The 13,656-nt window shown below is 29.9% G+C and overlaps 1 protein-coding gene across 1 annotated transcript; it reads left to right on the top strand.

Moving 5' to 3' along the window:
* Window positions 1-6,016: 6,016 nt before the first annotated feature.
* On the top strand, window positions 6,017-6,724 carry LOC125873478 (agamous-like MADS-box protein AGL80). The gene has a single exon (XM_049554414.1). It carries the CDS (start codon window positions 6,017-6,019, stop codon window positions 6,722-6,724), a length of 708 nt encoding a protein of 235 aa, XP_049410371.1.
* The last annotated feature ends 6,932 nt before the right edge of the window (window positions 6,725-13,656 follow it).

Genomic DNA, 13,656 nt, shown 5'->3' on the forward strand with positions numbered 1-13,656 from the left:
AAATTTACTTTTTGTTTTGGTGAGATGGGTTATTGTATTTCTTGAAAGTTAAACACTTTAGACTAAAGCATTTTCTTTTGGCTTTTACCTAGAAAGAAGACAGGATCTTGTTAATTGTGAAGATGAGAAGATATTTAGATCGTATGAGTTCGTTATGCTAAGCATGTATTTACTGAAACCTTTTGAATTACAATTTTATTCTCCACTTTTAACCAAAGACCTTCTTGTACATGTCCTTGAGGGCAGTATTCATGTCAAAGAATTGTTGGTATAATATGGATGCAAAATAATTATACAATGTTGAATTAATACTCAATAAAGTTAAGCGTTTGTTGTTATTTACTATGCTAGCGGGAGGTAGTAGTACTTGGAAATAGTTGAGGTGTGTGCAAGTTGGTCCGAACACCACCATCAATTCCTCATATAAAAAGAAGTTAGAAACTTTACGTTTATAGAAGCACAACCTAGAAGGTGATCTTCTCATATTTTCATGTAGGACAAATCTCAATTGATTATTTCCATTTCTTTGTGTAGATGTGGATAAATCAAATGTGTTCTCACTGTTGTATTACTACCCAAAAAGTTTAGTGAATTTACCATTTCATGTATTTTAGTTTAGTATATGGATTAATATGGATCATTCTAGTAAAGATTCTCAAGCAAACCACTGCCAAGTTCATATAAATAGTCAAGACATGCATAGGTATCAAGGTTGTGGTTAATGGTTCTGCACAGTTGCAGATGCAAAATAACCACTGAAGGAAGGGATGGTTCTCTCCTCTCTTAACCAAAATCTCGAGTTCGAATTTGGTAATGAAGTCTCCTTCAGCTGGGAGCATTTTACCGATTTATGAGTTGATTTCCGTTACTAAATGCTAAAAAAGGTATATCTTATTTCCTAGGAAAGCGTCACTCTTATTTTCATCTTTAAACTCCATCCGATTCTGCTTCTTTTCTCTTATTATTCTAATCCCTGCTTCTTTTCTCTTATTATTCTAATCCCACAATTGTAAACATTCTAAGTGGGTGCTTCTTTGTGATGACCCTCAACTAAGTGTTCATCGCTACTTTATAAAGTATTTATGCTGACATGAAAGAAAGCAGTCCTAAAGATAGACTGCTCTATTGATAGTTTTTGGGTCATCAAGATAGACTGCTCCTTTTGCTCAAGTACAGAATTAACCTCTTGTTCCTGAATTCTTCTGCTCTAGCTTCAGTGGCATATCTTCACAAATTTCTGGTTATATCATATATGTGACTTGTGAGGGTGTGTGGTCACTCCTTTGTATAAAAAATAATTCAATGTATTGCGTCAATAAGATAATGAGAAGAACATATAAATTGATCTTTGTGAATTGGCGGAGCTGCGGAGGAGGCGGAGGAAGAGGAATTAATTTCTCATGAAGTATCATCTCCTTTAGCTGACCATTTCCGAAAACTGTTTTCCCTGGAGAGAGTAGTAATTATGTTCCCCTTTTAAGGATTGATGAAAAGAATAAGAAAAACTTGATGAATATTCTCACAATTTGACAGTTTGTTATGATGCTTCTTCACATTTTAAACATAGTTTGTGTGAGTTTGCTTCCCTTGGATCTTTATACTCGCGTGCATCAGTCATATTTTTGTGACTAATTTTACTGGGTTTTGAAAAATGATCACAACTTATTTTTAGGCATTTCCAAGGATAATCATTCTATCATTAATCAAGCTTTGCATTAGTAAGAAAAAATGTTAGTAGGAAGATGATGAAATTGAGTTGATCTNATAAAATATTTACAAAATGTTGTATGTGGGTAGTCTTATTATGCCTTAAATAGCATCAAACAAAGTACAAGTTTGTGATAAAAAAAACTTATTTCTTTATCCACGCAAACGATCGTTTCAAAAACTTGATTATTAGCTCCAAAACATACCATTTATATTATTGGGCCCGTGCATAGCACGGGCAACATTATCTAGTGTTCATATAAAAGTAAGTTGATTTTTAATTAATGTAACCATAGAAATAATGATAGTACATAATACTTAAAATTTGATGAGAAATTGCCAGGGATTAATTCATCGTATGTAGCTATTTAGTTTTCCTTTAATTGTATAATAATATTTTATCTATTTTAAGTCTATTACTTTTCAAAAATAAAATCTGCAATAAGAAAATGCATTAAATAATAATTCTATTGCAAGTATATAACATTAGTTATAATAATATATAAATAAAAGTTTATGCAGCGTCATATTCATGACTAGACTTTTGGACATTATTTTAATTATATTTTTTCATTTAAGTGAATGTGGTATTTTTCAAGTATAGTTGTCCCTCTCTGCTTTGTCTATAATTTCCCCTTTTTTAACGAACTAATAATATCCTTAAAATATAAAAGAAAGAAAAATATGTTCAATCTTCAATTTCTTGATTTCTTAGTGTATTTGTTATTGTAATATATACTCAAAATCCAACCGAAAATTATGGTGGCAATTTATTTATATATATATATTACTTTAATATAAGAATAACTAAAAAAAATTGTATACATACTGGAGTTAATATAACCCCGTAATAACAATAGAGTAAAATATATTAAATAAAGATTATCAAACTAATTAACTAAAAATTAAATAGATAAATAAGCACTAACATGTAATTAAAGATATATAAGGCATATGTCTTATACCTGAGATAGAAACTTATTCGGAGGAAATTAGAGTCTCGTGCTAATAACGTGTTATAAATAAATAAAATGTTTAACTTAGATTGCAAGAGGAAAGAGAGAAGGAATAAGTTAGGTAGAAAGAAGAAGTAAATATTTGTTTTCACCTCCATTTGATATCTTGCATTGCATATCCTTGTATAGGGAAAATATTACTTGGAGAAGTGATGTTGCTATAGTAAAAGGGTGGTGGTCTCATGACATCCACATATTTACAACACATACATTTATTTTGTGTAATATTAATATCTTGTTTCATGTATTTAAATTCTAACGTCTGAGCAACATGGTCTATTGCCTGAAGCAGAGGCAAATTCAGGATTTCAAAAAGACGGGTGCACCATTGTCAGGAGCGGCAATGCCCCTTTAAGAAAAAGGCAACCATTTTAGGCTTCCAAATTTGAGGGCCTCATTTATTTTAGCAATAATAGATTATAGTTTTTTCATAAGAAAATTATTAAATACGATTTTTGGGAAAAAATAATATTAAAGAAAAAAATTATTAGAAGTTTGATATATCTTAGTACTATATCACAAGAGAAATTAAATGCATTGATTATATGAATTATTGATTGAAAAAATTTTATTAAAAGAAACCATTTATAAGAAAAATATATGCAATTTTGCATCTCAAGAAATTTAAAAAGTACACTTTATAAAAAGAAAATGATTTTTTTTCAAAAAAATAATAAAAAATGGTGCTTTTAAATTAATTTCTAAAAAGAGGTCCTCTCTAGGAATCGAACCCTCAACCTCACCATCCAAAACAAACTCTTGAACCAGTGACCCATCCGGTCATTTGTGATTATGGGTTCCCTTATTTACTATTTACAATATTTTAAGAATTATACAAATAATATATCTAGTTTTGTCGGATGACCATCGATTTCGGTGATCCATTTTTTACACTTAAATTCGTCTCTGGCCTGAAGGGATTCAGTTCTGCTAATTTCTCCATATAAGCTGTCACCATTTTAGGTTTCACACTTTTCTTAAGAATCTAGGTAAGTTATCGTTGCATCCTTATTTAGAATTAGAAAATACATAAAAATCTCCTGAACTTTGCAGCAAAACTTACTTTAGCATGTTATCTATACGGGCGTTTATTTACCCCCCTAATCTCATTTGAAGTGAATAAATATCATAAAATGTCTATTTTTAATCCACAAAATATTAGTAAGACAGTCTATGACTATTTCCTCCTCTTCTTCTTGAGTACAATCCTTAAAATGAAACAAAATTCTATTTTCTTTCCTCAATATTTGTAAAAGATATTAGTTTGGTAAGTGTCATGTGCAATTATTTTATGTATTAATTTGAGTCGAAATTAATTTAGATTTTTTTTAATGTAACAAAAAATAAAATTTGAGCATGATTTAGTTTGGGATAAGACACAAGTACCCCTAGACTATGACCGAAATTCAGAGACATACCTAAACTTAATTAGGGTCATATTACCCTCCTAAACTAATTTAAAATGGAATAAATACACCACAAACGCTGACATGGCATAGAGAGTGTGCACACTCTCTTGAAGACAAGTAATGAGTGCACAAATTGGACACACGTCATTTTTTGATTGGTAATTTTATAATTAGTTAGTACACTTATAAATTGATATTAAAACTTATATATATTTAATTATTTTTATTTATTTCTTTGTAAAATATTTATTTTAATTTCTTTTCACTTTAAACTTTTTAAAATTAATTTATTATCTTTTCACTTTTAATTATTTAAAAAAAATTATGTGTATATTTTTTTAAAAATAATTTAAAAGTGTCCTTTAAGTTTAACGTTTTAATTTTTATTTATGTTTTATTTGATTTTCTTCACTTATTTTGATATCCGTTCAAAATTAACTTATTTTAGATACAAGACATTNTAAAAAATTATGTGTATATTTTTTAAAAATAATTTAAAAGTGTCCTTTAATTTTAACGTTTTAATTTTTATTTATGTTTTATTTGATTTTCTTCACTTATTTTGATATCCGTTCAAAATTAACTTATTTTAGATACAAGACATTTGGAATTAAATTGAAATCAAATCAAAACGAAAGACAAAGAAAATAAAATCAATAGATAAATAAAAGAAAAAAACACAATGAATGTAGGTAAAAAAATAAATTATACAAGGTAAAAAATGTGTATTAACTTAATTTAAATACAAAATAAAGAAAATAAGAATATTTTTCAAATAAAATATTAAAAAATAATTAAGATTTTTTTTCTAAAAAAAAACAGAATTAAGAACGTGGTGGGTGAGTGTGTACAAAAACAACTAACTTGGGTAGTTGAAGGTGCCACGTCAACACAAAAGGTGCACAAAAATACGAAAAGAATGAGTTAAGGGGGTAATAAGACCTTAGTTAAATTTAGGTGTGTCTCTGAGATTTCGGGCATAGTCTAGAGGTACTTATATCTTATCCCATTTAGTTTTTAATATAATTGAATACTATTCTAAAATGAAATAAAATTCTATTTTTCTTTCCTCAATATCTATAAACACAATAGTCTGGTAGGTGTCTTGTGTAATTATTTTATGTACAAATTTGCCTTGAAACTAATTTAGAAATATTTTTAATGTAAAAAAAACACTAATATTTGAGCTTGATTTGATTTTTAATATAATTGAAATGACTATAAAATCTCTACTAAATATAGTTTCTTCCAAAATTGGAAAAAAAAAATATAATGTGCTTTTATAAGCACTACAACGATAATAATCATACACATATCTTAATTTAATATTCAAAAAGTATTTGAATTTTATTAATCATTAAATTAATTTGTATTATATTATTTAAATATTTTAAAAATTAATATTTCAATTTTTATGGCCAATATTTCAATTTTTCACTTGTTTCAATATTTATCTTTTTACATTCATAAATTAAAATATACAAATTTTCAATCTTTCTTTAAAAAAATATTTGTTAATACTCTATGGCCATTTTTTATTGATAATACTTACTTAGATCCATATCAATTAAATTATTTTCCTAATAAGAAAAGTTTGACTCAAAAAGATTTGTTCAACATAAGAACTAGAGTCATTACTATATTAATCTCAAGATGATGGAATCTAAATTGATATCAAATCTACCTTCATTTATTTTTATGCCAAAATAGTACCCATGACAACTAAGTATTCTCTAATACAAATTATTTAAAAAATTATTTGTACCCTATAAATAAGAGGCAGTTCTTAGCAAAGAAACACACAACACCAATAAGAATAATAAATCTATTTCATCCCCCATATCCTAATAAACACATTTCTCCTCCTCTTCCTCATTTTTAACCATGGTTAGAAAGAAAGTGAAGTTGGCTTTCATTGAAAATAACACTGAGAGGAGAGTCTCATATAGAAAACGTCAAAAAGAATTCTTAACCAAGGCTCGTGAACTCAACAGTACCCTTTGCGATGTTGAATTGGCTACCTTTATTAATAGCCCTTACCACAAAAAACCAGAGGTGTTTTCAAATCATGAAGCTGCTACCAGCACCTTTACAAAGTTAGAGGATCTTTCGGAGACAGATAAATCAAAAAACATAACAACACAAGAAAAACAAATCATGAAAAGGATCAACAAAATTGAGAATGAACTTGAGAAGGTAAGGAAGGAAAACAAGAAAATGGAGTCTACAAACCAGATGTATGGATTGTTGAATGGTGAAGAGATGCCCAACAGTATGCACCCAGAAGATCTCAGCGATCTCAGTTATGTGATCAATAAAAGCCTCAAACAGATAAATGACGCGATCAAAGCAAAAACCCACGAAGAGGGTTCTACATTGAATGCTCCTCAAACTATTGTTGGACCTATGGATTCTGGTGTGACCAGCTCTGACATGTCATGGGCTCCTCTTTTGGCCCCAGTTGAAGCTCCAGTACTATCCGAGATTCCTCTTTTGGATACATTTACTGTACCTAGTGGGACCAACTTCGAGAGGCCAAGGGCTCCTCTTAATTTGGTTCCTGTAACATCCAAGTTCTCAACAAACTTTTAAGGAAACCCTNACAAAGTTTGAGGATCTTCCAGAGATGGATAAATCAAAAAACATAGCAGCACAAGAAGAACAAATCATGAAAAGGATCAACAAAATTGAGAATGAACTTGAGAAGGTAAGGAAGGAAAACAAGAAAATGGAGTTTACAAACCAGATGTATGGATTGTTGAATGGTGAAAAGATGCCCAACAATATGCACCCAGAAGATCTCAGCGATCTCAGTTATGTGATCAATAAAAGCCTCAAACAGATAAATGACGCGATCAAATCAAAAACTCACGAAGAGGGTTCTACATTGAATGCTCCTCAAACTATTGTTGGACCTATGGATTCTGGTGTGACCAGCTCTGACATGTCACGGGCTCCTCTTTTGGCCCCAGTTGATGCTCCAGTACTATCCGAGATTCCTCTTTTGGTTACATTTACTGTACCTAGTGGGACCAACTTCGAGAGGCCAAGGGCTCCTCTTAATTTGTTTCCTGTAACATCCAAGTTCTCAACAAGCTTTTAAGGAAACCCTTGTAACCTAAGGGGACTGGAAGTAGGCACCACATCGGTGTTCCGAACCAGTATAAAAACTCTCTGAGTCTTTTACTTACTACATTTACGCTTACCATATGCTGTTATACTAATCTGCAGGTGAGTCGACTGTCCCATACAGGAAGTCGACTAAAGAATTTTAATCCCCCCCCCCCCCCCCCCCCCCCCCCCCCCCCCCCCCGCACNCTAAAGAATTTTAATTCCCCCCCACCCCCCTCCCCCCGCTTAACTTTCAAAGAGGAAGTTCAAAGTAAGGAAAACCTAGCTTCGTATCCATTCCGCGTCGTAGAGAGGGGTTTAATTATTTACCACGTTAGATGTCAAGACAGAACACTCTGTATCCTCTCCATGGCTTTGGATATAATATAACTTTTTAAAAATAAAATTCAAACAATTAGGTGGTGGTGAACATCAGTATGAAAATTAAATAGCCATCCTGCTGGGAGCAATATTGAGTGAGATCACTCCACCCAAACTGAAAAAGAGACAACTTATAGCTTTAATTTTCCTTATCCTATATTTGATTAATTAATCCGCACGACAAATATCGAACATGAATTACACGGTACTAATAATTTTCCAAATATGAAAAATGCTTATTTTGATATAATAAAGAGAAAATGGTCAAATGCCCCCTTAATCTATATTCGGATTTTCAACTACACACTTAAACTTTACGAGAGTTCTATCATCCCTCTGAACTGTTTAAAAATGAAATAATTATACCCCTAAAAAGTCATAACCAGATCTATGGTGGCATGTGAGTTTCATACTTTGACACTTCATTTATTTATTTATTTTTCAATTTTTATATTTCTTTACCATTTTCTTCTATATTCTTACCCATCCCTTCAAACACCCAAAGTACTTTCACCATTTTCACCATCACTAGAACACCATCAGTCCATGAAATTGAGTCTTTAAGGAAGGAAGGTGAATAATGATTTCAGACCTCATTCAGAGATATTTGGGTTTTGCTCATTTGAAACCTAAAAATCAAATCAAAAAAAAAAAGTGAAGGGGGGAGAGAAGACGAATATGGCAGAATATTGCCATTAATGGTGGTCACTAAAGATAAACAATCCTCTCAAGGAAGATGAGGAGGAGGAGCCTACGATGTCTTCCACATCATCATCGATGATGACGACAATTTCGAAGAGGAAGAGATTAATTCTACGATAATTAATGGATTAAGGAGATTAATAGCGATAATTTTTAAGATATAGTTGATTGATTGAGATTTGAGATTGATAATTAAAGGATCTATTAGTAAAAAAATAGTTTTTCAGTGGGTTCAATTGGATTTGAGGTAAACCCATATTGATTTTTCTCAAATCAGATCAAAAGTATCTTGGGGTGATATAAATATATGTAAATTTATCTACAATTGATTTAGGTTGATTGGTTTTGCAAGAGTTTTATATGATTTTAAAAATTTGTTTGGAATAACAATAGTGAATCTGGTGAAGATGCATGGTGGTGGCAGCAAGACTTAGAGGTGGTGAAAGATTTGGATATCTCTATTCTATTATATAGAAGAGCCATGAGAAGGACGACCAATGACATTTTAGTAATTTTAACATCATTTAAGGGCAAAATAATAATTGTATAATTTATAGCCAAAAAAAAATTCTAGAAGAATCCATACCTGTCTTAACTTTTGGTATGGGTCCATAAGGATATTATTGTAATTTTGTTAAAATGAAGAGTTTCTATTAGTTAACTTCTTATAAACAATAATAAATGCTAAGCTTGTTTTGACATATTTTAGAAAGAAAATTTTGAACTAATTAAAAAAAATGTGTTTCAGTCGTTAATATTTTGTTTGTAGAAATACTTTAAAGGATTATTGCGTAAACATATTTTTAATATTATGTTACATAATATGACCACTAAATTCGTATCTTGATTATTAAAATAGTCTTTAAAATGATGTATCAATATTTTTTAATTATTTTTAAAAAATATCAAATTTCGTGACTAAAAGAATGAACAATGTTTGACTATCAAAAAATTAATAATTTGATAATGTATTCATCGAAAGATTAAAAAATATAAATTTTCATTTCTATATAGGATATTTTCTTAATATCAAATATGATAAACTATTTAACAGAGAAAATTTGACAAGGAAAAAGTTTAACATTCAAATTCTAATGAATGTTAAAATACAAACTAAAGAAAAATGAGTAGTTAGAAAATAAAGAAGAACAACAAAAGAAAATGTCAATAGAAAAAGACTTTGTTGAGAAATATAGAGAAAGAAAAAAACTTAAAAATAAATAAATTAGGAAAAACAACTTGAAAAAATAAGTATATTGGTTATTGTGTGAGGGTAAGATTTAGAGTTTTCTTTATGGCACGATATTAAGAGTGTAGTATCAAAGAAAATTAATTAATGTAATTTAGATTATAACATTACGATAATTGTTATTGTATATATAAATAAAGTTGCTTTCATGATTGTTTTTATTGTTGTGGAGTTAGAAATTAAATTTTTAATAAATACTTTCAATATTTAGAATATAACATTATCATGATTGTTTTTATTGTTGTGAAGTTAGAAATCAATTTTTTTAAGTATTTATCTATCGAAGACAGTAATAAAATGTATCACAAAATTTATCGACAAAGCCAACTACAAACACAATATACTTAAGTTGAAGCAATAAAGATTTGAAAGACTTTAAATCGATCTTTATGAATTGGTTGATCAATGATTAGTATTTTATCAGATGCAAAGTTTATGGTGCAAATATTACAAAATGAAGATAATAACATTATGGAAAATAGATACCACTTGCGAATATATATGAAGATCGATGTACTTTTTCAAAGAGATCAACATTTTATATATTCCTCGAACACGAAATGTTTTAACTCATAATCTAATGCAATTCTCTATTTCCTTGCTGCATAGAATTGTTTAGAATACAACTTTCTCAATTTAGGTTGTAAACGACACATTTATGTCGTATGAACATTTGAAATAGATTATAAATTAATATATTGAAGTTGTTTACTAAAGAAAAAAATAGTATAAAGTACAGAAATCTCATATATTTGGAGGCTAATTACATCATATCTGGGAAGTTTCCTCAATTACAAAAATCTCAATTTTTTCATTGCTCTCGAATACATTCCTTGGTTGTCCGATACATTGCAAATGACATATTACTTCAGGGGAGGGATGTATTCGAGAGGGGATAGGTATGTATCTGAGAGGGAATAGGTGTATCTGAAAGGAAATAAGGATGTATCCGAGAGAGGATTATAATATCTTAAGTTGTGAATTTATGTAATTTTTCCAATAAAATATGTGAAATTATATTGGGCCCGTATCACGGGCCTTAAATTATCTAGTTTGTTTATATTGATGGATAAGAAAGAAAACAAATAAGAAAAAGAAATAATAAAAAATGCATATATTTATTGAAAAAAGATATTAAAAATAAAGTTTTAATAATAGTTTTTGATGCTCACTCTCCCAAAGAGAGTGAAATACACTCATTATGCCAGCTAAGCATTCATTGAGGTAAATATTTCAGTTTTAAATAGTCAGGGGGTGATAGGACTCTTGTGAAATTTAAGTCTGTAGTTGGAAATCCGGATATACGCTGAGGGGCCTTTGGCTTTAATGGTTTAGTGAGGAGGAAATTATAGTGTAAGTGTTTATATTTGATTTTAAAAAAATCTATTTTATATTTATATACATGAACTTTTAAATGTTCTTCTATCCTTGCTATGTATTTTTTAACTAAACATTTTATATAATGACGCACAAAGCACAAATATGTTCACTAATTAATTATAATAACTGATAGTACTGGTGATTGTAACTGAGGGTGGTTATTGTTATTGGTAAGTGGGACCATGGGGGTGGGGATGGGTGGCACGTAGTTGATAAAGGTAGGCAACAATAACGGTAGTTGATAATAGTGGGCAGCAACGATGATAGGTGATAATGGTGGATGATAACACAGTAACACTGAATGAACATAATTATGCGAATTTAGATCCATTAAGTGGTTTAAACATAAAAATGTGCACTTAATAATTAAGATCATGAAACCAACGAACTTATGAAGCATTATAAAATTTCGCTTAAATATCTACTAAAAAGAAGAGCAATTTTAGATTATAACTTTATAATCGAAGGGACTAACTCCTTAATATCTTATCCTTCCCTCGTGAGCTAGCTTTTGAGGTTAAATTAGGCTCATGTGTCATATCTTTACATACTCGACATTCATAAAAGAAAGCAATTAAGACCTTCAATTGGACGAATGGTCCTTAAACTCATTGATCAAACTCTCCAGAAAACAGTAAGATGATCCACCTTCTAACAAGGCCTTCCTGCTTTTGTCTTTCAGTTCTTCCATTTTCTTTCTGATACCATTCTTCTCCTCTGTACTATCCAACATCAGTCTCCTTATGGCATTCTCTATCTCCTCTGCTGTGACCAAAACCGGACTCTCACTCCGATACTCCATCTTTATATCTACGGCTATCTCTNAAAGTTTAGTATCGCAACAGCAAATCCGACCAAAGTTGAGGTATTTTTCAGACCCCTATCCGTTTAGAATATAACATTACGATAATTGTTATTGTATATAGAAATAAAGTTGCTTTCATGATTGTTTTTATTGTTGTGAAGTTAGAAATCAATTTTTTAAGTATTTCTATTTATCGAAGACAGTAATAAAATGTATCACAAAATTTATCGGCAAAGCCAACTACAAACACAATATACTTAAGTTGAAGCAATAGAGATTTGAAAGACTTTAAATCGATCTTTACGAATTGGTTGATCAATGATTAGTATTTTATCAGATGCAAAGTTTATGGTGCAAATATTACAAAATGAAGATAATAACATTGTGGAAAATAGATACCACTTGCGAATATATATGAAGATCGGTGAACTTTTTCAAAGAGATCAACATTTTATATATTTCTCGAACACGAAATGTTTTAACTCATAATCTAATGCAATTCTCTATTTCCTTGTTGCATAGAATTGTTTACAATACAACTTTCTCAATTTAGGTTGTAAATGACACATTTATGTCGTATGAACATTTGAAATAGATTATAAATTAATATATTGAAGTTGTTTACTAAAGAAAAAAATAGTATAAAGTACAGAAATCTCATATATTTGGAGGCTAATTACATCATATCTAGGAAGTTTCCTCAATTACAAAAATCTCAAATTTTTCATTGCTCTCGAATACATTTCTTGGTTTTCCGATACATTGCAAATGACATATTACTTCAAGGGAGGGATGTATTCGAGAGGGGATAGGTATGTATCCGAGAGGGAATAGATGTATCCGAGAGGGAATAGATGTATCCAAGAGGAAATAAGGATGTATCCGAAAAAGGATTATAATATCTTAAGTTGTGAATTGATGTAATTTTTCCAACAAAATATGTGAAATTATATTGGGCCCGTATCACGGGCCTTAAATTATCTAGTTTGTTTATATTGATGGAGAAGAAAGAAAACAAATAAGAAAAATAAATAATTAAAAATGCTTATTTTTATTGAAAAAAGATATTAAAAATAAAGTTTTAATAATAGATTTTGATGCTCACTCTCCCAAAGAGAGTGAAATAAACTCATTATGCCAGATAAGCATTCATGGAGGTAAATATTTCAATTTTAAATAGTCAGGGGGTGATAGGACTCTTGTGAAATTTAAGTGTGTAATTGGAAATCCGGATATACACAGAGAGGGCATTTGGCTTTAATGTTTTAGTGAGGAGGAAATTATAGTGTAAGTGTTTATATTTGATTTTAAAAAAAATCTATTTTATATTTATATACATGAACTTTTAAAAGTTCTTCTATCCTTGCTATGTATTTTTTAACTAAACATTTTATATAATGACGCACAAAGCACAAATATGTTCACTAATTAATTATAATAACTGATAGTACTGGTGATTGTAACTGAGGGTGGTGGTTGTTATTGGTAAGTGGGACCATGGGGGTGGGGATGGGTGGCACGTAGTTGATAAAGGTAGGCAACAATAACGGTAGTTGATAATAGTGGGCAGCAACGATGATAGGTGATAATGGTGGATGATAACACAGTAACACTGAATGAACATAATTATGCGAATTTAGATCCATTAAGTGGTTTAAACATAAAAATGTGCACTTAATAATTAAGATCATGAAACCAACGAACTTATGAAGCATTATAAAATTTCGCTTAAATATCTACTAAAAAGAAGAGCAATTTTAGATTATAACTTTATAATCGAAGGGACTAACTCCTTAATATCTTATCCTTCCCTCGTGAGCTAGCTTTTGAGGTTAAATTAGGCTCATGTGTCATATCTTTACATACTCGACATTCATAAAAGAAAGCAATTAAGAC

The sequence above is a fragment of the Solanum stenotomum genome, chromosome 8 (genome assembly GCF_019186545.1).
Source record: "Solanum stenotomum isolate F172 chromosome 8, ASM1918654v1, whole genome shotgun sequence".
NCBI classification, from domain to species: Eukaryota; Viridiplantae; Streptophyta; class Magnoliopsida; order Solanales; family Solanaceae; genus Solanum; species Solanum stenotomum.